At 46.0% G+C, this 22,677-nt stretch overlaps 1 protein-coding gene across 5 annotated transcripts in view; it reads right to left on the bottom strand.

Annotated features, from left to right (window-relative positions):
* The window catches only part of LOC146209717 (prestin-like), a 235,849-nt gene that overhangs the window by 54,284 nt on the left and 158,888 nt on the right, over positions 1 to 22,677 (bottom strand). For all 5 annotated transcript variants that reach the window (XM_084603110.1, XM_084603107.1, XM_084603122.1 and 2 more), the window contains exon 2: positions 10,645 to 10,838. In XM_084603110.1, the coding sequence (XP_084459236.1) occupies positions 10,645 to 10,838 (194 nt within the window). The remainder of the gene's footprint in view (positions 1 to 10,644; positions 10,839 to 22,677) is intronic.

Raw genomic sequence — 22,677 nt, 5'->3', positions numbered from 1 at the left:
AACCAGTTCTCCAGTCTGAAGCCAAAACGCAATACGATGGAATTAACTCCAACGCAGAGAACAAAAATGCAGCCATGGATCAATGCACGACGAAAAAAAAAAAAAACGAACAGGAAATGCATTAGTGCTTCATTTATGTACGCCTACTGCGACCAAGATATCGAGCAACGCTTCCGTTGCACGCCCGGAGCAAAGATCCTTAAAAATCGTTGCACAAGTCTAAAGCAATATCCTCTGCAGCGCGCGAGATGAAGGAAGTCAACCGGCACAGCATGTGACCATGGCTGCCAGCGTACGTTCAGGTGGATTCTGTGCTGGAAAATAGATCACAGCGCCGGCAGCACAACACTGACAAAATGACACCCCCTGCCCACAGGAATCACCATATGTGTCCGAGAAGGTTACCGGAACTGGCAAAACCATGCTGTAGGCAAAGGTACGCGCAAGATCCCTGGCGGAGCACCGTCATCGTCAGCAGCACGGCTTCCTGTTCTCTCCTGATAAGTACGGTGAGCCGTCCGCGTAGTTTCATGCGCGACAACGGGCGTCACTGATTTGCCGAAACATTATCGCGTGCCGTGTGGTGTTGGCCGGGAAGGAAGGAAACACCCTTCTCAGAAATGTAAGGCAGAGAGCAGCCGTAATGTTTGCAAGTCTCCTTGAAGGCTCATCAACTCCGTCCGAAATTGTAATACGCACGTGGAAGCAGGTTGTCAGGGTTTAATACCCTTGTCAAACGGCTACTTCAAAGGACACTGAGTCGAGAGCCTTCGAGATTGTCTATCACTATCGAACTACAAGGAGTCGTGCCCATGCTACATTGCAAATTCGATTGCTGTTGAGAGAGTCCATCACATCACACTGAGGTGTCGCGGCGCTACAGTAGCCCCGAATAAATTTTCAGGCATGCAAGAAATCCCCGAGCCTCAAAATAGTTGGGAACCAAAATATCATTCGTTACACTAATGCTAGAAATTAACTTCTTTGTTTTGGAGAAGCTGAGTGGCATTTATGCTCTTTTCAGGAAGCTGGTATTGGTTGTTTCAAATTGTTTTACTATCACTGGTAACAATGGCATTACTCTTGCTGCAGTGCTTCGGAGCCAAGAAAGTCTTCGTTTCTACAAAATAAGCTGTATAATATGAAATCCCAAATTTTTCACTGAATAAACTGCTCAGATTACATTCACAACGCGTTGCTACCAGCGCCCCGAGTACCAGAGTGAACGCTGACGTTGCTCGAAGGCATTTGATTGGTTAGTTACTAAACTAAAACTAAACACGTCCCAAAGCGACTCGGGCTATGAGAGACGCCGTAGTGGAGGGCCCCGGAAGTTTCTACCACGTGGAGTTTTTTTCATATCGTAAAGTTAGAGTAACCATTTGGATTCCAAAGGAAGGAAAGTCTAGCAGGGGGCGGCAGAAAATTAGGTAGGTGGATGAGGTTAAGAGTACGCAGGAGTCAAGTGGGTGCAGCTAGCACAGGACCGGATTAATTGGAGAATAATAACGTAGGCCGTAGCTCTGCAGAGGGTATAATCCGGTGTATGATGATGATGGTGATGACATCGCACAGCACACGGGCGCCTTGATTTCCGCCTTCATCGAAAAGCGGCTGCCGCGGCCGGGATTCGATTCCGCATCTTTGGGCATAGTAGTCGAGTGCTTAACCGCTGCACGACCGCAACAGAGCCGAAGACATTTCAGAGATCGATGCAGTTCTGAGCTGATCCATTAACTCTCGATATATTGACTCAATGACAATTAAAACCACCCGCGTTAAAGCGCTCAAAGGCCATTGAGTTCGCAAACTCTCTGTTCGAGAACATACGAAATGTCATTGTGCAGTATAACGAAAGAAGCCCACAGCCGACGAGGCCAAGGATAGCGCAGGGAACTTTTTTAAATTTTATATGTTTGCTGATGACGAATTACTGCTGTAATCGTTTGAGGGAGAAAGGTAATTAAATACAAAGTAGGAGGCGAAAAATAGAAAACGCGCAATGGTGCGAACCCTACCCACGACCTCGTAATGTCGCATCCGGCGCTCTTACCAACTGAGCTATTCCGACAGCCGATCCAACCTACTTCTATGGGCAAATGTGTTGTGTTGGGCTTTTATTTATTTATTTTTATTTACAAAATACTGCGGACACTGAGTCCAAGCAGGGTGGGTGAATAAGTCAATCAAGGCACAAAAGAAAACGCAACACTTCAAAAAAGCCAACACAGTATAGCAGCAATTGGTTAAAACTCATGGGACAATGGATTAACTAGCTGATTCCAGTCTGTTACTGTGCGTGGAAAGAACGAAAATTTGTAAGTGTCTGTTCTAGCGAATATAGGGGTTAGGGAACTGGGATGGTGTTGACGAGTTTGTCTGGTTGGTGCCGGCGTTAAGTATGATGACGGATCCAAAGCGAGTTTGTTATGTAATAACTGATAAATAAACTTTAATCTAGGCTTTCTTCGATGTTCAAGTAGTTCAATTTTATTTGTCTCCATTAAAGTGGTTGGGGAGTCAGACCTTGCATATTTATTGAAAATAGCCTGACAGCTCTTCTATGTATTTTTTCCAGATTTTTTATGTTAGATTTAGTATACGGGTCCCACACTATGCTTGCATATTCGAGTTTAGGTCTAATTAATGAAGAATAACAAAGTACTTTAATGTTAGAAGGAGCATGTTTTAGTTTATGTCTTAAGCAGCAGAATTTTCTAAATGCAGCAAAGCAGATATTGTTTATGTGCAAGTTCCACGATAGATTGCTACTTATGGTTACTCCTAGGTATTTGTAGTTGGATACTTTTTGAAGATAGAGAGACTAATTTTTATGTGTAGCTATGACGTATGGTTTTTCGGGTTATCGGCATATAAACACTTTTATCAGCATTCAGAATCATGCCCCATCGGTCGCATCATTCGAAAACGTTGTTCAAGGCACTGTCTATGTCACATTGATCTTCCCTATTTGTAACTTCTCTGTATAGAATACAATCGTCAGCAAACAATCGAATTTGCACTGGTGGGTTAACAACTTCGAGAATATCATTGACATACAAAAGGAAAAGCAGAGGGCCCAGAACGCTTCCTTGGGGAACACCGGATGAAACTGGGAGAGAGCCCGAACGTTGTCCCCCCACTTCAACAAACTGTTTGCGGTCTATTAAGTATGCATTGATCCATGTTACTAAAATATCAGGAATGCCAATTTCTTTCATTTTAAAAATTAGTTTATCATGAGGAACTTTGTCAAATGCCTTGCTAAAATCCAAAAATGTTGCATCGATTTGTCCTTTATTATCTATAAAGGAAGCAAATGAATTGATTACTGTAATTAGCTGTTACCGTCGCATTACTGTTAATGGCGCATAAGCAGCTCAGGCTATCATGCGCCAAGCACAAGGTTGTAAGTGGCGTACACTATTTATTCTAGTTTCCGTAAAACATTTGCTTCCTTTAAAAAGCTAAAAACACATGATAGATCGACAAGTCCGCTTTCATCTAAAATCAAAGCTGGATGGAACGGAATGTGTTCATCGTAAAATCGAGTAAAATACCTTTTCCTTAGCATTTCAAATCTTGTGCATGAAAGTAAAATGGTGTTTATAGCGAGTTCCTGTCCGCATTCTTCACACAGAGGCTTGCTTTCTTTTCTCGACAAAAAGTTGTGTGTCATGTGTGTGTGGCCAATGCGGAGACGGCTTAAAATCACTTCTATAAAACGTTCTTGATGGCGACAGGATTTCCATTCCCCTAAAATGGGCTTTACCAACCGCAGTTTATTATTTACCTCCCTACTCCATGATGACTGCCATTCGTCCTTTAGTTTGTTGCGCACTAGCATGTCTCTGTATGGCATATCTATGTTCTTTATTCGTTTTTCACGGGCTTGGGCAGCGCAAAAGTCTGCTCCCTCATTGCCTCTAATGCCGACATGACTCGGATCCAATAAAACGTTATTTTATGTCCTCGAGCAGAGGCTGTTGATCTGCTGTGTATGATTTCACCGAGTAGTGGTGCAACTGCATTTTTGTGGTGAAGGGCTGTGAGAACACTTAAGGAGTCTGTGTATAGAATGCTGTTTGTAACGTTCTCGTTGACTATTTTGCTTACAGCCGCTGCCAGAGCATATCATTCAGCTGTAAAAATACTTGAACACTGAGGTAATCTCACAGGTTTTTTCTCATTTTCCGTGCACTATTGCACTTCCAACGTGTTTTGTTGTCTTGGATCCATCCGTATAAAATTGTGTGCAATTCTATAAGAGCTAGAAATTCTTGCAGGATGCGTTCAGGTGGTGTTTTATGATTAGAAAACTGAGTTCGTGTGAAATCGCACACAACAGGAAGGCTGTACCATGGTGGCAGTGAATTTTGTCTTGATGCAATATTGGGGAGGGCGTTTAGTATTCCTAATTCTTTTCATTTATCCTCAAATCGAAGTAACAAGGATTTGATTGACTGAGGCCTATTTTGGACAATATTCTGGAGGAACATTTAGTGAAAATGAGGTAGCATATATGTTTTCGTAGGGAGCGTATTTTCAGATTATATGAAAATGTGAGCATAGTCCTAAGTTCCAGGGATGGTTCGTTTGTGTCTACATAAAGACTTGCGATAGGTGATGTCCTATAAGCGCCAGTAGAAAGACGCAAACCTGAATTATGTATAGGGTCCAAGCGCTTCAAATATGAAGGTCTTGCTGACCCGTATAGAATGCAGCCATAGTCTAGGCAAGAGCGAGCGAATGAGCGGTAGATGTGCAAAAGGCACGTCCGGTCAGACCCCCGGTGTTTGCGTGAGAGGACTTTGAGTATATTGAGAGATTTGGAAGCTTTCTTTTTCAGGACGTTTATGTGAGGAAGGAAAGAGCTTCATATCAAAAGTTAAACCTAGAAATTTGTGTTCGTGTTATACTGGTATTGTGATTTAATTTAGGTAGATAGTGGGGTCGGTGTGCAGTCCTCGTCTAAGAGAAAAGAGAACAGCCACAGACTTTTGCGTGAAAAACCTGAAACCATTTTGTCTGTCCATGATGCCAGCTTATTTACAGTTAGCTGAATCTGCCTCTCACATGTTGCTACGTTCGATGATGTGCACGCAGTTTGCAAGTCGTCTACGTAAATTGAGTACATAATGGACTTCGGTATTATTTTCGCTATAGAGTTCATTTTTACTATGAAAAGCGTGGTACTTAAAATGCACCCTTGGGGCACACCAGTTTCTTGTGTGAAGGTTTTAGAAAGTACTGAACCAAGACGTACTTGAAAGGTTCGATTATGTATAAAGTCAGCTAGACATTTTAGCATCCTGCCGCGAATTCCAAGCTCTCCCAAATCCCGTAGAATCCCAAACCTCCATGTGGTGTCGTCGGCTTTTTCAAAGTCAAAAAAGACGGCAAGGCAGTGTTGCTTATGTAGGAACGCTTCTCGAACTGTATTTTCGAGGCTGACAAGGCGGTCAGTAGTAGAACATGTTTTCCTGAAGCCGCACTGGTGAATGTCAAGCAGGTTTTGGGATTCGAGGACAAACATCAATCTTATATTTAGAATAATTTCAAAGCACTTCGCAAGACAGCTCGTCAGGGCAATTGGCCTATAACTACTTGGAGAATTTGGCGACTTTACAGCCTTCAAAAGTGGCGCTATAATGGCCTTCTTCCAGCTCTGAGGAATTTTCCCGGATATCCAGATTTTTTTAAACAGTTTTAACAATGCTTCTACAGAGGTTTTGATAAATGGGCTAACGTTTCGTAGTGAACGTCATCAGGTCCTGCTGCAGTGTGTTTGCCAGCTGACAGTACTCTATGCATTTCTTCTAGCGTAATTAAAGCATTAAAAGGTTCATTTACGCTACCACTCATTGGGAATTTTTGTTTTTCAGCTGTTGATTTGTACTTTAAAAAGATTGTGTATAGTGTGTAGAACTTGAAACTGCAGCAAAATATTCTCCCAATATGTCTGCTTGTTCCTCTATACTGGTTTGTGTGTCAGAGGTTGTGCAAAGTGGAACTGTAAAGGGGACCAGTTTATGAACTTTTTTACACATGTTTTTGGATGTAACCGAGCTATTGATGAAAGATACATACCTCTGCCATGATTGTTTTTCAGCTGTGCGGCGGATATACCCAGCTTCAGATTTTGCCTTCTTCAAATTTATCAGGTTTTCATGTGTTGGGTAGCGGCGTAAAATTCCCCATGCTTTGTTTTGTTCCTTCTTTGCCTTTCTAAATTCTTGCGTATACTATGCTTTACGATTTTGTCTAACCAAACCGGAAGTCCGAGGAATGGCTAGGTGAGCGGCGGCAATAATACATGCTGTGAAAGTTTCATTTAATTTGTCCACATCAGAACTATCCGAATAGATTTCTCCTAGGGCAGTTTCTTCGCGGAAGAGCGCCCAGTCGGCCAAATTCAGCTTCCAGCGCCGTGGTTTCGTTAGAGTGATTGATGGTGATTATGCTAGGCTGATAATGACTGGAAGGTGATCGCTCCCATAGGGCAGTCATCGTCTTCCTAGGAGCACAGTCTATTTCGCTTTACAGCAACCTCACAAAACTTGAACCACGTGACCAGGACCCAGTCGAAAAGCGTGGTACATATATATGCGTTCTGCCACCCAACTTACACTAAAACTTTAGGATGGTGTTTTTCCTCGCATATGTCGTATGAAGCAATATATATATATATATATATATATATATTGCTTCATACGACAGGAGATGTTTCATTAACATGGTGGGCGTGTTGTTCCATGTGGTATGAATGGTCCATTCTGCAGGGCAGCATTCCAGATTCGCACAAGAACTTGGCGTGGTTCTAGTGCATATATATATATATATATATATATATATATATATATATATATATATATATATATATATATATATATATATATATATATATATATATATATATATATATATATATATATATATATAATATGGTGGGCGTGTTGTTCCATGTGGTATGAATGGTCCATTCTGTAGGGCAGCATTCCAGATTCGCACAAGAACTTGGCGTGGTTCTAGTGCATATATATATATATATATATATATATATATATATATATATATATATATATATGCACTAGAACCACGCCAAGTTCTTGTGCGAATCTGGAATGCTGCCCTACAGAATGGACCATTCATACCACATGGAACAACACGCCCACCATGTTAATGAAACATCTCCTGATGCGGCCCCATTCAGCCTATCCTCGGGACGCGAGAGGGGTAGCAGTATTATGTTTCCATTATCTCGGATATATGCACTTTTCGCTAATATCAGAACCATTGTTAATAACTATAATTTTTGTCTGTGATCATAGCTTTAACGGAAGCCTGCTTTTTTGCGGATGTCCAGATTCTGAACTTTTTTCAAACTCTTGTAAATTTTCTATTTATCGCCAACACCTCTGTGAGCATCGAGGATGTGGATACCAAAACCGACTCCATATATTCAGTTAACAGCAACTTAGAAATTGTGTGTGCTGCCATAAGCCTCGCTCGTCAAAAACTTCCTGTATGCTACTGTCATCCTCCTTCGTCGACCACGTTCGTCCACGAGCTGCACTTTGCTGCACGCGATTTCCCTCATTACTCTTGCTTTTATTCGGACACTTTAACTTTCCTATTTTATGGCATACTCAGCCCCCTCCTTTGTCCTCATTTTCAAGAGACAGTAACGAATTCATTAACTTGCGTTCACTTTTCTCTTGACCGCAAATGGTTACACAGGCCACTCGACTATCGGCGACTGCAGCAAGCACCTTGGATTTAGGTTTAGTAGTAGTAGTAGTAGATTTAGTAGACGAGATTTTCCTTCTATTATTATTTATTTACCTTGAATAAGCGGTCAAAGTGGTGCTAAGGTTTCTATTAAAATATCTTCATTGGAACTAATGATACATAAATAATGAACCGTCGTCATTGATTAACACCTTTCTTGCAGATTTTCATCATCGAAGTGTGTAAACTACCTGTGGTATGTTAGGTCTACGTACTAATTAGACAGTTCAACCTACACGCACCCTCACCACCAATGCAGGCTCCACGGTATAACAAATACATTAAACGCGTTTCTAACACAAAAAAAGCGTGCTTACCGTTCGGCGAAGCTTTCTTTAACAGACGCTAAGCGGGCAAAATATAACGCGGCATCCAGTGAATACGTAAGCGCGCTTAAACTCAGGGAAAAAAAATTCTCTTTATTAAATACCTTGCCAACAATCATAAAGGCCAACATTAAGCAATATTTGCGCCTTGTTAATCCCTCGGTAGACGAATATAATGCTGACAACCCCTTTGCTAGCAATATGCGTACCAGTGTGCTTAATGACGCATTTACCGTAAACTTCTCGAGCACTACTGATGTTTTGTCCATATTCACACGTCCCTACAGCTACGTCATTATGCATCTTGTAATAGTAGATGTACTCGGCACTGCGAAACTTATCGACACTCATTACCTCCATGGGTTTGATTTCATTAATTCCAGGTTCTTGAAAAACACCTGCAATTCTAGTTCTATGATCCTAACGAAAATTGTTCAGTAATAAATTGAAGCTATTACTCTTCCTGGTGAGAGGAAAATTGGGAAGGTGGCTTCTATGCACAAAACTGGCCCTAAAACATCAACTCTCAATTACTGCCTCATTTTATTCACCAGTACTTGCTACAAGATGCTGAACATATTATATTTTCGAACCTCGTCTAACCTCGTTAATTTTTTAGAATCTAAATCATTTTTCAAACCGGGTCAACACAGATTCTGCAATTCATACTCTTGTGAAAAGTAACTCATATCATTCACTCAAGCATTACACCGCATTCTCGATTGCTTATCATATGGTGAATGTATTTTCTTAGACTTTTCAAAAGCAATTGATAAAGTATGCCATAAGTTACTGCTTTGAAAATTGAGCCATTTAAACATAGATAACAATTTACTAAACTAGATTGAATGTTTTCTTACCAATCGTTCTCAATATGTTACTAATTCTTCATTTACCGATGTGGAATCTGGCGAGCCGCAAGGTACAGTGCTTGGGCCGCTTTTATTTGTGATTTATAGAATGATATCTCACCTCCCTCATAATGTGTGACATTTACCTCTTCGCAGATGATAGCGTTATTTTTCGAGAAATAACCAATAATGGATGTCTCCTCAATCCTGCATTCTGACATTAATGCTGTTGTAAATTAGTGCAACACATGGCGAAACTAAACATCAACAAGCGTAAATTACGCGAGTGTCAAGGTTAACTAATACTCCGACTCTCTATTACCTAAATGACAGCACATTTGAATTCATTAATTCCTACAAATACTTTGAGGTTCATATACCCGTTAATCTATCATGGTCGATAGATATTGAGAACATAATAAGCAATCCAAACCGCATGTTATGCTATCTACGCCGTAACTTTTCCAAGGCCCCCATCCTCACTGCAACTACTGCTTCAAAAGGCAATAATATGGTCAAAATTGGAATGCGTTAGGCCGGTTTCGGACCCCTAACACGAAAACTTGTTAATTCACTCGAACTCGTCCAAAATAATTCTGTTCGTTTTAGTTTGTAAAATACGACAGGACAGCTAGCATAGCAAACATCAAATTCTCCCGCTATCATTGAGTACAAACATTTTCCGTCTGAGTCGTTCCCACAAACTTTACAATCACCCTGCACTACGCAATTACCTTATCTCTATACCCTCGGTACATATCGCACCCCATCGACACATCACAAAGTGGGCATCGAATCGCCATGAACAGAAGCTTTGGAACACGGAAACTTTGGAATTTCCAAGTTTCCAAGCGAAGTGGAACTGCCTTCCCAAAGAAGTCGTGAACATTAACGATAACCACCCGCCTTGCTCTACTTTAGCTAGCAATGTATAATCAGGTTTTCTCAACCGTTGTATGCTTCGATCATTTTTTTTTCTTCCTTTATAACATGTCTCTTCCTTGTTCACCTCTCCCTCTCTTTATTGCATTTGGCCCTGAGGGATAAAATAAATGAAATGAAATATTGCAAGTGTACTAATGTGGGCTATGGCAGTTTTTCTTTCTTGTAAATATCCTGGTAGCTCTAGAAATTTCTTTCCATACACGTGCAATCGACCAGATATTGGCGCCATCTGGAGGCACAAGCGTAGTACATCGCGAAGAGTAAATTAGTGACCTCAAATAGGCTTAAATAAATCTTAGCAAGTGATCCGGATGGTATCCCCCTGGACGCTATTTCGATTCGTTTGGAAAGAGGGGGAGGGAGAGGGTGGGGGGGCATCTGAGCATAAATACATCCGGAAGTGTATGACGGAATCGTGCACGAAGACGACTTTGTTGTACTGTGTCAGCGGTCCCCTTAATATATATTTTGTAAAAGTCTACTTCGAGACAGAATTCAGCTAAAGGGCTACTTGCACCGCGAATCCACAAAGAAGCTTATATGCATCCGCGCTATGGTAGCCGAGAGAAGTGCTGTAAATCCACGTTCGGATTACTCGGCCACTGCGTCTTAGGCTGTGCGATACATACAAGAACGTAGGGAAGTGCATTATAACGTGCGGGTACAACGGCGGTTCGCGTCTTGCGTCATACACAGGCGAAACAATGCATGAGGCAGGCAGGAGACGTTACCTTGGCGTCCTCCATGATCCACCAGGGCACGACCACCGCCGAGCCGGAGAGCGTGGGCTCGTGCGGGTGGTCATCGTCGCGGTCGATAGCACCGTAGCCTTCCTCGGCCATGCTGAAGCCGTTGTTGATGTGTGCCCGCAGCCCAGGCTCGGAAGCAGAGTGAGACCGCCCACCGCCCCCTTCGCGGTCCGGGTCTGCGAGAAGAAAAATAAGGCATTGGTTAGTCTACTGAGGCCCTCGAAGCTCACACGCATTGACAGCTCTGTCGAGACACCAAAGAAGATGCCTTCACTTTGCGCTGTGACATTATGTGCTAGTGTCTGAGATATGAAAAGGGCTTTCAATAAACTTAATTATTTCAACAGCTGCTGAATTAGAGAGCAAAGTCTGGCGACGGTACGTCTACCTTTAGAAAGAAAGGCATACAGTTTGCTTCTTGGACTGAAAGGGGAATTCTTCGGCACACTGTAGGTTTGAACTACAAGATACCAACACGTTGAAGCTCGACATCGCATGCGTATATACTTATCTACCTGTGCGACAAGTCAATTGGGAAAATAAACGGTCTACGTATGCATAACACACTAGCTGAGGGCGCAGTGATGCAGTAAGCAAAATGGTGGTGAAAACGTTGAATTAAGAACAGTGGTGGTTCTAGTCAAATGATGTAAAATGAGCTGACATCAAGCGTCCACTGGAAAGGCCCTCTCAAAGAAACATTTTTCTTTTTTTTTTCTTTCCTCGCGAAACCTTCGAATTTATCATGACGCTCCAATAAATACTCGCCCTTACGTCTGTTGAGAATGCACCGGTCTACGCAGGCAGGTTCAAGTCAAATGTCGCAACGACCACACGCGCACAATAGAGAACCGATACTGTTACTTCTCCCGGCACATACACATACACGCTAGCGCCGCAGCTTGTGACAGCAATATGACGGTGGCGTTCTACCAAATCGGGTAGCAGTCAGCGGTGCGCCGTCGGTGAACTTCGCCAGCACTCAGGCGTGCGGACTCCGCGGCCGTGTCCGCTTATATCCGGGCGACGGTGTAGGCCACACGCACGATGCGCGCGGTCACGTGCCGCGACACGTCAAACGCAAACCGCGCCGTACACTGCAACGCCAATCAAAAGGCTGGCGCGCGCGCACGCCTCTAATGTGTACGTCACGTTACGAGAACGCAAGCACAAACAATGTCGAACGGCAGAAAACCGCGAGCACCCTTCGCAACGAAAAGTCGAGAGACAAAAGGAACTGCCGCGTTCCGCCTCGAGTTGCGACGCGACGAACAGTTCTGATCACATTCACTTAAGGGCAGAAGAGCTGCGGGCGACGAAAGGAATAAACACTATCGTGGGCCGCGGTTTCGCAAGGCTCTGTTTTTGGCAGAGCGCAGCGGGGTGCCGTTCGCGAATTGGTTAACGCCGACGGGCAGGAACAGAGTGCGGGGCAGTGAGCGTGCGCGCTGCCAATTAGCTGTCAAGGACCCCGTCTCACTTGCATACGCTCTTATCCGTGGATTGGCGCGACGCACGGAATGATCGAGACCGTGGCGCTGACGGTCACGACCGCCACGAAGAGTTGTCATTTGGTGTTTTGCTTTACGCGCAGGCTTTCGGGGCGAAATTCGTCCTCTAGACAGAGAAGCCTTGTGCGAGAAGGCGAAATTTGCGACATGTGGCGGGTGGAAGGCGGAAAGCTATTCGTGTGGTATCGCCGACTCCGGCAGGTTGAAGGTCAAACATGGACAACTAGTGAGAATCACAATCACGCTGAAATCTCTGCTCTAAGCGGTAGAGGAGAAACTTTGTCTAGGTCACTTTTAACTGACCGGCTAAAAAGTGTATCGGAGATCGGCCGGGTGGGGATATATATATGGAGTCCACAGTCCGGGACTCCAGAGTCTCCCGGTTGCTGCCCGTGCTCGTGTTACTAGGGCGCTTTGGGCCTCTAGTCCAGAGCTGGAGTCGAGAGCTGGACAGGGCAGCCTGCCATCCATCAGTGGTTGACACTACGTTAGGGTCGTCAGGCGGATTATTTCGGCAAGTCCTCCCCAATTGAGGTCGCAGTAACGGGGGAATATTAGGTTTAGCCCAGTTGTTGCGGACATGTATACGTTTTGTGCACGCGATGAAATCGAAGAGCTAGAAGGAAACACATTTACAACTAGCCTTCGAAAAAAGAAACACGCACGAATTTCGCTGCTTCCAACTCACTGAAATGGTGACGTGTTCGGGCCACTATATAAAAAGCAACTTCAGCTAGTACGCCTTGCAAAAACATGCCAAATCAGCGTTGTTAGATACTTCTTGTCTTGTAAGCCTTTCCTCTACACTCTGGGCTATTTGATCTTTGCCGTCAAAGTATTTAGAGAAAAAGAACAAAGACATTGAAGGTGATCAAGACTGATTCTTGAGCCCACTGCGACAAGCCCGCGTTTCTCAGCCGCCTACCTTCCCTATCTTGCACATATTTTTTTTTTAATCTTATGCCTGTGCTGCTAAATTCCTGGGCCCTGGTCAACAGTGCCAAAATAGAACATCTAAAGTGTGATTGCCCAGAGTTTCACGTTGAAAGATATAAGATGTGCTCTACTCTACATCGCCTCGACTCTCGCATTATCACGGAGGGTACAATGAACGGGGTGCAACCATGTCAATCTACTATCGTCATTGTCTAGCTTGTGTGAAAAAAATAACCATGCTCTTGCTCTCTGTTTCCAACCCCGTTCTTCCGTTCTTATGACACTATGTTTACACAGCGTGTGAAAGAAATTATGTACATGCAAAAAAAGTCTTCACACAAGAAAACTTCAAAGGCCAGAGCAAAGCAAAACAAAGCTGTAAACATTCGAAACACGCTTAAATCAAGGTCACGCGCTGTCACGGGCCTAAAAAATCTTAGCTTATTTTTCCTCACACGAAAAACGGCGTTACTCGAGCATGCTACATGGGAGGGATATTTCCCTGCTGGGATGGAACGAACTTTTTTTATTTTCTCTCCGTCTGCATTTCTCATTGGTCGTGCACAGGAGTTCAGATGTAAAGATACGGAACCCCTTGCAGAGCAGGCGTCCTCGCCTAACAAGGCAGGCTGGTAAACGGGACGCGCTAGATACAGGAGTTAGCCAGCCAGATATGAGCAAAGGCGTGAATTAAACCGAAAAGTTGCACGCTGCTCGAAGGCCAAGGACGCAAGCCAGGGAGGGAGTGCGGCTGCCCGTGGAGCGAAACGACGAGGAGGGAGGCAACGCGAAAAACACGACGCCTCTCGCTCTCCGCGGGGAGCGCGCTGCAGCGTTGCAGAACAGCGACCAATAACACCAACGGCCATAACGCGTGCAAGAGGCACGCGGAGACTGTGGGGAAGGCCACTACCCGTGGATCAAACACTAACCAAACCGGAAACTCAGAGAGCGCCCACTGATCGGCAAGGGATGCAGGTAGGTCTGAGGTACCCGTACCGGATAGCGCACTGTGGTTGATAGCGTCCCGTATTTGAAGCATGGACACATGAATGGGCAAAATCAGCCTGACTTATGGGCGTCTTGATATGGCATATTGAAAATTTTCGCCAGCAACAATAAAAAAAAGAAAAAGACGCATACGCAAGGAAGAAAAAACAGAGCTCGAGGGGCAGCTGGATTAGCAGCCTTTGTCCTGCGCAGTTGTCTTCTTCCTTGTGGCGTAGTTTATGAAGCCAATTACACACGAAACGCACGCACTACTTGCGCTGTAAGACGTAACGAACTTGAACTCAATGCGAATGATTTTTTTTTTCTTCGCAGAGGGAGAACTGCGCCGGGCTTCACGAATTTATAAGGTTATGTAATTAATTAATTCTATTGTGGTATTGTTTCAAAGGCAATGACAAGGTGGATATCGAAATGAATAAAAACAAAATATAAAACAAAAAAAGGCTACCGAGTGATAAACCTGGGTGACATGCGCTGAACCCTTTTGTTGCAATAGCAATACTGGGCCAGGTTTCGGCCCGTCGCGTGGTCCCGGCGGAGGCCACGTTTGACATTGAACAGCCGCAAGAAGACGAGGACGAAGACGACGAAAAAGTTGAAGACGAAGAAAAAGTAGATGAAGAAGATGACTACGACGAAGACTAAGACGAAGCAGAAGAAGACGAAAAATACGAAGAAGGAGAAGACGAATAAAAAGACGACCATGAAGAAGAAGACTAAGGCAAAGACGAAGATGAAGAAGACAAATTCAGACGAAAAAGACGAAGAAGAGGACGAGGAAGAAGCAGAACAACGCACGGTTAGCCGCAGCTAATGCTTTCGCTCCACATTCGGTTCAGCAGCATTGAACCCTTCTCATTTATATATGGGCTGGTAGCTTACGCTCTCACGTCATACTCTAAAAGGATAAGCTTTTAAGTGTCCCCTATAATGTAACACCTTACTCTGATAGAGCGTGATAGGGGAATAGTGTAGCAGGCAAAAGAAGCTTCCGCCGTTGCTATCGCAATTCAACTAGCGTTAACCAGAGTTAAACCACAACTGATGTTTTGCTCCTGGAGTTTATGCCAAGGGATGCCGTTCGCGAAATGCATTTTGGCAGCTTTTCATGCGGGTTGCAAGAAATATAACCTTCAAATCTTAACCACGGGAATTAGTCGCTGCACCAATAACCTTTGACAATTAGGTCATTACTCAAAGTAATGTGATTGTTCCACCGCTCCGCCCTAACTACGTTCCATGAACTTACGGCGGCGAGTACGTGCATTCCTTGTACAAGCGATATGACACGGCGTAAGCGCGGCTACAGAACAACGAAGGAAAAGTAACAAAGAATATGGAGAATATATACTCGGAGAGATAGCAGCTAAACACATTTCATGTCGTTTAGCTCATGCATACGTCCGCGCACCCGATGACGCATTTGCAAGTAATTTAGACGCGTTTATAATGCGTTGATGGGTTACGAGCGTAGACAGAGGGAGGCGAGAAGATTGGAAATCCCAACACGCTAGCGGTTGAAGCTGTTAAAGGAAGAAGCAGCACACCTTGGCTCAGCGGTACCGAGTCTCCCGCATCAAACAGCAACTATAGCGAGCATAATGCAGGCTTGCCAAGAAAGACACTCAAGAAGATCGCTAACACATGTGTCGGGTTTCCTGAGGACGTACTCGCGATAGGCTGGAGGAACGCCTCGCACTTCAAGGAAATCGGCACCTACGTGGATGACGCAGCCTCTGCGCCGTGACCCTCCGAGCACGTCTGCACCGAAACCGGAACAGCGTTTGCGCGGAGAATCTGTCATTTCCGCCGCTGGCATTCGTCGCCAGGACGCTGTGATTAATGTTCAGACTCGATGTTGAGGTTCTGCGTATCGTTTTCTTTCTAATTTGAAGTATTGTATTAGTTCCCCGTATGTGAGAGGGGTTGCACTGCATGCGGTGAAGTCTCGGACATCCTTCACACGATATGGAACTGCAAAGAGCAATTAGAGAAATATAAAGCTCGAGCGCTCAGCCAAGCGGAGTGGGAGGCAGAGCTGGTCCACACGGGTCTCTCTGAGCAGCGCAGCCTGCTCACCAGGGCCTGGGAGACAGCTCAGGCCAATGGTATCCTGGACTGAGGAAGCCACCCACGCTATTCCGTTAAACAATTGAAGTTTAGTCTCTCTCTCTCTCTCTCTCTCTCTCTCTCTCTCTCTCTCTCTCTCTCTCTCTCTCGATGTTGAGGCGCCCCTGTGGTTCTATTCCAGCAAGGCTACGCTCCATTTCAGCAGAACACTTCTTAATCACCAGAAACTATGCAAATTATCGAGAATGAACGAGCTAAATCCAATACACTATTGACCATGTCTTCACCTTTTAATATACCAGGCTGGCGCACGGAACAAAGCCACGCTGCTTTCGGAGTGCGAGAGATTGTTGTTTTGAATATCAGAAATGACATATATGCTTGCGCTCCGAGTCGAAAAATGAAACTCACTCGTTTGCTTCATATTAAGCAGGATGGCACGGAAATGCGCAAGGGAGGCCATAACAAAAGCTCACGAGGATGAACTGGAATGATACCGGTGGTGGACTGCTGATCCCAGCCGCTTAGCAATTAAGACGCGAATGCATTATTTACAAAGCAAATTGTTGACTAATGTTTTCAGAATATTTTTCAGAACTTGGAAACGAACTTTACCTGGAAGGAGAGTGGCTTAAGGGTAACTGTCGGTTGTTCACCCTGGAGTACAGAAGCTCAAACGAGGCGCTGCCCTCTACCGGCAGCGGGTGGGCCAGACGACAACATACAATTCAAACGACACTTCGATCTAAGAAAAGATTTACCGGAGCACACCGTCTTTTCCAAACATTTATCACATCGCCATCGCGAAAAACTACTTTAAAGCGCTCTGCGCTGGCTTAAGACCTACCCTACCCAGCCCTGTGGAAACGCGAAACAGCCACCCAAGCTTTTCCAGTTACTGAGCAACAGTTTGTGAAAACAGTGTCCATAGATAAGCTTCCACCAATATTTGGTTTCGTTTGGTTTGCAGGGTTTAACATCCCAACGCGACTCAGGATATGGGGAAGCCGTAATAGAGGATTCCAGAAATTTTTACTATCAGGTGTTTTGTTACGAAAGCAACAATACTCCAGCCAGCTCGGCTCGTCGCATATGCTCGTATGCCGTAGCCGCAAATGGCAGGAGCTGCCAATTTCGGTCTCTCGTTTCACATGGGACGGTTATGTCAGAATCAGCCTGCCAAGATCCTGGTATACGTTACCCCTATAGGCCACCAAGGCATGTTCCTGCGGCTTGGTTAAAAGGGGGGTTTATATGTGGGCAGGTAACCTACGCTATTGCGTACCCTTAAAGGTGGAGCTGAAGTGTCCCTCATATTTAGATGCAATAAACGCCTTTACCCCCACCACCTAAACCTCCGGTGAAATTTGATGCGTTCAACGGAACGCTCGGTCGCCCGCAGCCAAATTTTCGCTCCACACTCGTATGTCGTAGCCACAAATGGCAGGCGCAACGAAACCCTCGGGAGATGGCGTGCAGAAGAAACGGATGAAGAGCCAGAAGAAAAAAGATGGCTTTGGGTGGTTCAATCGTTGAGCCTGAAGACGTCGAAGGTTGTCGGCGCGCAGACTTAGCACAAAGAGTGAGCGAGCACGATTCGGCTACGCGAGAGTTTCAACGCCGCTTTACAAACACCCTCTTTGGAAATGTGTGTTCTGTGTGCGACCGGCTGTGGCATAAAAATGAACCAAAAACGGTGAGTGAACTTATGCATCCGACTCTTCATTTGGCCACAAGCGTAGTCATGCAGCCGTTGCTTTCCAATTTAACTAGGGATAATCAGAGCTAAACCGCAGCCAACGTTTTAAATATGCACCGACATTGCAGTCAGCACGGACGCCAAATTAGGATCGAACGCGTTTCCTTGCGATGAGCAGTCGAGTGTACTAACAACTGAGCCACCGCTGCGAAACATCTCTCTTGAAAGGAACTCTCTGCGACCTTAGGATGCCAGGTGCGGAAAAGAAATCTCGGCATAAAGTAAAGTGTTCACGAGAGTCGCAACATTTCAGGAGGGTTGGGCGGTGGAATGAAGTGTGAGCAAAACGCTTATGAGGTACTTCATCATCGCTTTCATTTTCTTTTTTTTCTTCCGAAGTGGAGATCAGTGCTATGCAGGTGTTGCGGAACGCACGTAAATGTTCCGGCACGTGCCGCCAGCTACACGTGTTACACCGCCACGCTAAGAACGTGTAATTATTTCTTAATCGCTGCAGCGGTGGGCAGCTCGCTTCATTCTTCGACATGAGAGCTTTTCCGTGCCCCGTCGAACAATGCCACCGCGACCGGACGACATTTCAAAATCAGCCTGCGCCTTCTAGTGCGTCCAAGACAATCCGGCTATGCAAAAACCATTGATAACAGAGTACCAGGTTAAAGTGCTCTAGAATATTCTAGAGCACTTTAACCAGGTTGCAAGAGCAAAACGAAACGAAATAACATCACCCGCGCGTCTGTCTGCGACTGGCGTTTTTGCGTAAATTGATTTCCCATATATAGTTGTCAGTCAACAAGCGTTGACAGCAAGTTTTTCTCGGGGCTAACCATCCCCCCAGCCACTGTAGGGCACCTTCGTCTAGCATGTCGGCAACTGGTATTTGCACAGTTCTTTTTTTTTATTTACTAAGAGAATGTGTATCATTGATTCACTTTACTTCGTTTTGTTTTAATCGCCACTTAACAGTGCTGACCCGGACGACAAAGGATGTATTGACTAGGGACTCGGGAGTGTGCCACATTGTGTAATGAGCTCAGGTAGTTCCCTCAAGTAGTTAGTGTGAACCAAGGTTGAGATGACTGCAACCTATGCGGAAAGTGCGACAGAATGTGCCGGAATTTATGGAACCCGTGCTGGCTTCTGTGGAGAGGACAAATGTGCTATGTTGTTAATTTTCAGAGAAAACGCACGGCAGGGTGGATCGTACGCGAGCTTCCTGCATTTTTCTACAATATTTTCATGACTCGTGGTACAGATGGCCAGGCTGCCAAGAGCCTCATGCAAATGGTGGCAAAGGTATTGCCAAAAAAAAAAAAAACAAATCTTGCAGATTGTTTTCTGTCACCTGCTCACTGGGACAGATTCACTGACGGTAAAGAGAGAAGTATTATATGGAGTATCGAAGGCATAACGTTACTCTTTGTGTACCAGGTACGTATTTATTATGATAACACGAAACTGGAAACTACGCGGGCCGGCGCCAGCGTTCCGCGCTTCCCTCAGATAATCTGTATAGGACTTCCGTCAAGTAAAGGAGTCAGATTGTGAATACAAACCGACAAATTTCCGACATATTGTTATCTCAAGGGTCATAAATCCGTTCGCGAAATATGAGGAAACACCATTTCACCTTAATACAGTGGCTGGACGAGCAGTAAGTTCATCTTTCTCAAATATGCTCATTACAAAGGACGGGAGTGCCAGCAATTCCTTATTTGCAGTCACTACTGCATTTTCTTATCATTCCTTCTTTGATTGTGAAATTATTGAGACTCGTGCAGCCACACACATACCACGAAGAAAGTATGCAAGCATAGTGTGGCATTAGACGTCTCGGTAGCTCCTCCCATAACAGATGCACCAATGCTTGCGTCCGTGCGTGTGTGCACACGCTGTTAAACAAGCTTGCAACTTTTCCGGGTCGATAACTCACACCTTCCAGAAAACCGTGTATTGAGGTACTAGAGTTCTCTTTTAATGGGTGTAAGGCTGCTTGCTGCGCCGACACAAGGGGTGCATCAGTACTTTAATGCACCTTTTCTGGAGGGTGCCAGTTAAACACGAAAAAGCACCTAAAAAGATGTGATTTCGTTTACTGTGTACAATTCTCGTAAAACGTACCTCACCCTAGCGTCTACTTTCTAGGAGCATAGTGGGGCTCTCACAGTTCCTATGATTACAACTCGAAGATTGGAGGAGTGAAAATGAACCTCCTTCCTCCAATGCGTGTATTGCATGTCTGTGTGCACGGATACGCATGCTAGGCTTAGTTGATATTGCCACCTGGTGTCCCCGTGTTCTTGCTGCGCCTGGAGGAAGAGGACACTGAAGTTGACTCTCGCGTGCTGTGTGCCGAACTTCGCCTGCTGGTACAGCTTCGTCCCGGCGTTTTAGTCAAGTCTAGCCCTGTTGTCCGTGACATATTTTGGTGTCGGCGCAGGGTATCGATCCCAGTATATGTCCCGCACTCCTCCGCATACCCAGGATTCAGGTCCTGTGCCAATCGATACTCCTGTTCACCGCGCTAGCCGGAGGAACCTAGGCCTACCACCTGAGCACGGGCCGTTGGAATTCACCACCGCAGCCGCCCCTCGACCTGTCATCCAAACTCCAACGTACTACACTCTACAGAGCCCACGACTGCCTAAGGCTTTCCACGGCTGTCAGACGGAAGACTTCGAAGACTGGCTCACCCAGTTTGAACGGGTCGCCGCATTTAATCAGTGGGACGACGCCGCAAAGCTCAGGAACGTCTTCTTTAGCCTGGAAGATGGCGCTCGTACTTGGTACGAGAATCGTGAAGGCGTGCTAACATCGTGGCGCGAGTTCTGCCGCTGCATCCTGGACACCTACACCAGCCCGGATCGCCGAGAACGAGCGGAAAGGGCCTTACGCTCTCGAATACAGATGCCGAACGAGACTATAACCATGTACGTGGAGGACATGACTAGGTTGTTCCGACGATCTGACCCGGCCATGCCCGAAGAGAAAAAGGTGCGCCATCTCATGCACGGCGTTAAGGAACAACTGTTCGCTGGGCTCGTGCGCAACCCGCCGAGCACAGTTGCCGAGTTTGTTTCGGAAGCAATCACGATGGAAAGGATGCTCCAGCAGCGGTCTGCGACCTACGACAGGCCGGTACTCGCCGCTTCGCTCACTGAGCCGCATTCGGCCTTCGGGGCTAGTCCGGATCTTCTTCGCGACATCATCCGCTCCATTTTGCGTGAAGAGCTCCAGAAGCTTTTCGGTGCTCCCCAGCCGACGGTCAGCTCTGTCGCTAGTATTGTCCGAGAAGAACTCCAGCAAGCACTTCGGCCTTCGGTACCAGCTGCTAACCCGCCATCTTTTTCCACCGAGTCCTGTCGGCCAACGTATGCGGACATCTTGCGACGTCCCCCGACTGATTCCACGCAATTACTGCCACCCGACCAAGGCTCACTTTATTCAGCCCACCCCGAGCCGTACATCGACAACCGCCGACCACCCCAGCGAAAGGCAGACCTGTGGCGTGCCCCAAATCGGCAGCGCCTGTGCTTCCACTGCGGAGAAGCTGGTCACCTGTATCGACAGTGCCCATATCGACAACTGGGACTGAAGGGTTTCCCCATCGACATGCGTAACCCTCCTTTAGGCCAACGACCCCGGGATATTGAGGACTACGTAGCCCAGCAGCGCATGGCGCCAACTTTTAGACGGCAGTCACGATCTCCGTCTCCACGCCGACTATCCTCGCAGCCCAGCTCATCCGGGATGGCGCAGCGACGGTCGCCTAGTCCGAGCCGGGAAAACTAAAGACAGCGACCTCAGGGGGCGAGGCCGCTTCAAATCGACGCGACGAAGACCCCCCGACAACGCGACCTGTGAGTGACCGCGACTTGACGGCCCCGACGACAGTTCGTACACGTGAAGACAGACTCTCGCTGGATATACCTGTGCTCCTCGACGGCTATAAGGTTAGCGCATTGGTAGACACTGGTGCTGATTTTTTCGATTTTAAGCGGGAAGCTAGCGGCGCTTCTAAAGAAAGTGATGACGCCATGGTCTGGCACGCAGATTCGAACCGCTGGCGGACATGTCGTACTCCGAGCGGTCAATGCACGGCGAGAGTCCAAATTCGCAACTCCACGTTTGTTGTCAGCTGCCTTGTGATACCTGACTGCTCCCGCGACTGTATCCTTGGTGTCGATTTTCTCCGGGAGTATGGGGCCATTATCGATCTCCGGAAGCGCACCGTGACCTTTTCGACCGAGAAAGCTGATGATACTGACACCGCAGACCGCCAAAGCCGTGCCCCTCTTCGAATTTCTGCCGAGAGCGTTTCTATTCCGCAACGTTCTAGTGTTTTTGTGACTGTTAACTGCGATGAACTACGTGACGGAACGGCGGTCGCTGAGGGCAACCAGTCCCTTTTGCTCACCCACGGCGTCACCTCGGCGCGGAGCCTCATCCATCTGCGTAACGGCCGATCCAAACTCCTGGTGACTAACTTTACGAACGAACCCCGCCATCTTTTCCGCGCTACTGCAGTCGCATTCGCCGACGCCTTAGCGGACGTTTCTGAATGTTTTACGTTCGGAGAAGTTGAAAATGTGCGCCCATCCCTTGATCGTCTGGATATTAGTACAGATCTCTCGGAAACACAGCAGCACGATCTGCGTTCTCTCCTTCTAAAATACAGTGCTTGTTTCGCGACGTCATCGAAAATTCGGCAAACACCTCTTGTGAAGCACCGCATAATTACTCCCGACGATGCCCGCCCTATACGCCAGC

Source organism: Amblyomma maculatum, chromosome 1, assembly GCF_055883805.1.
Source record: "Amblyomma maculatum isolate TAMU_Amacu chromosome 1, ASM5588380v1, whole genome shotgun sequence".
NCBI lineage: Eukaryota > Metazoa > Arthropoda > Arachnida > Ixodida > Ixodidae > Amblyomma > Amblyomma maculatum.
This window is presented reverse-complemented; position numbering and strand designations above follow the sequence as displayed.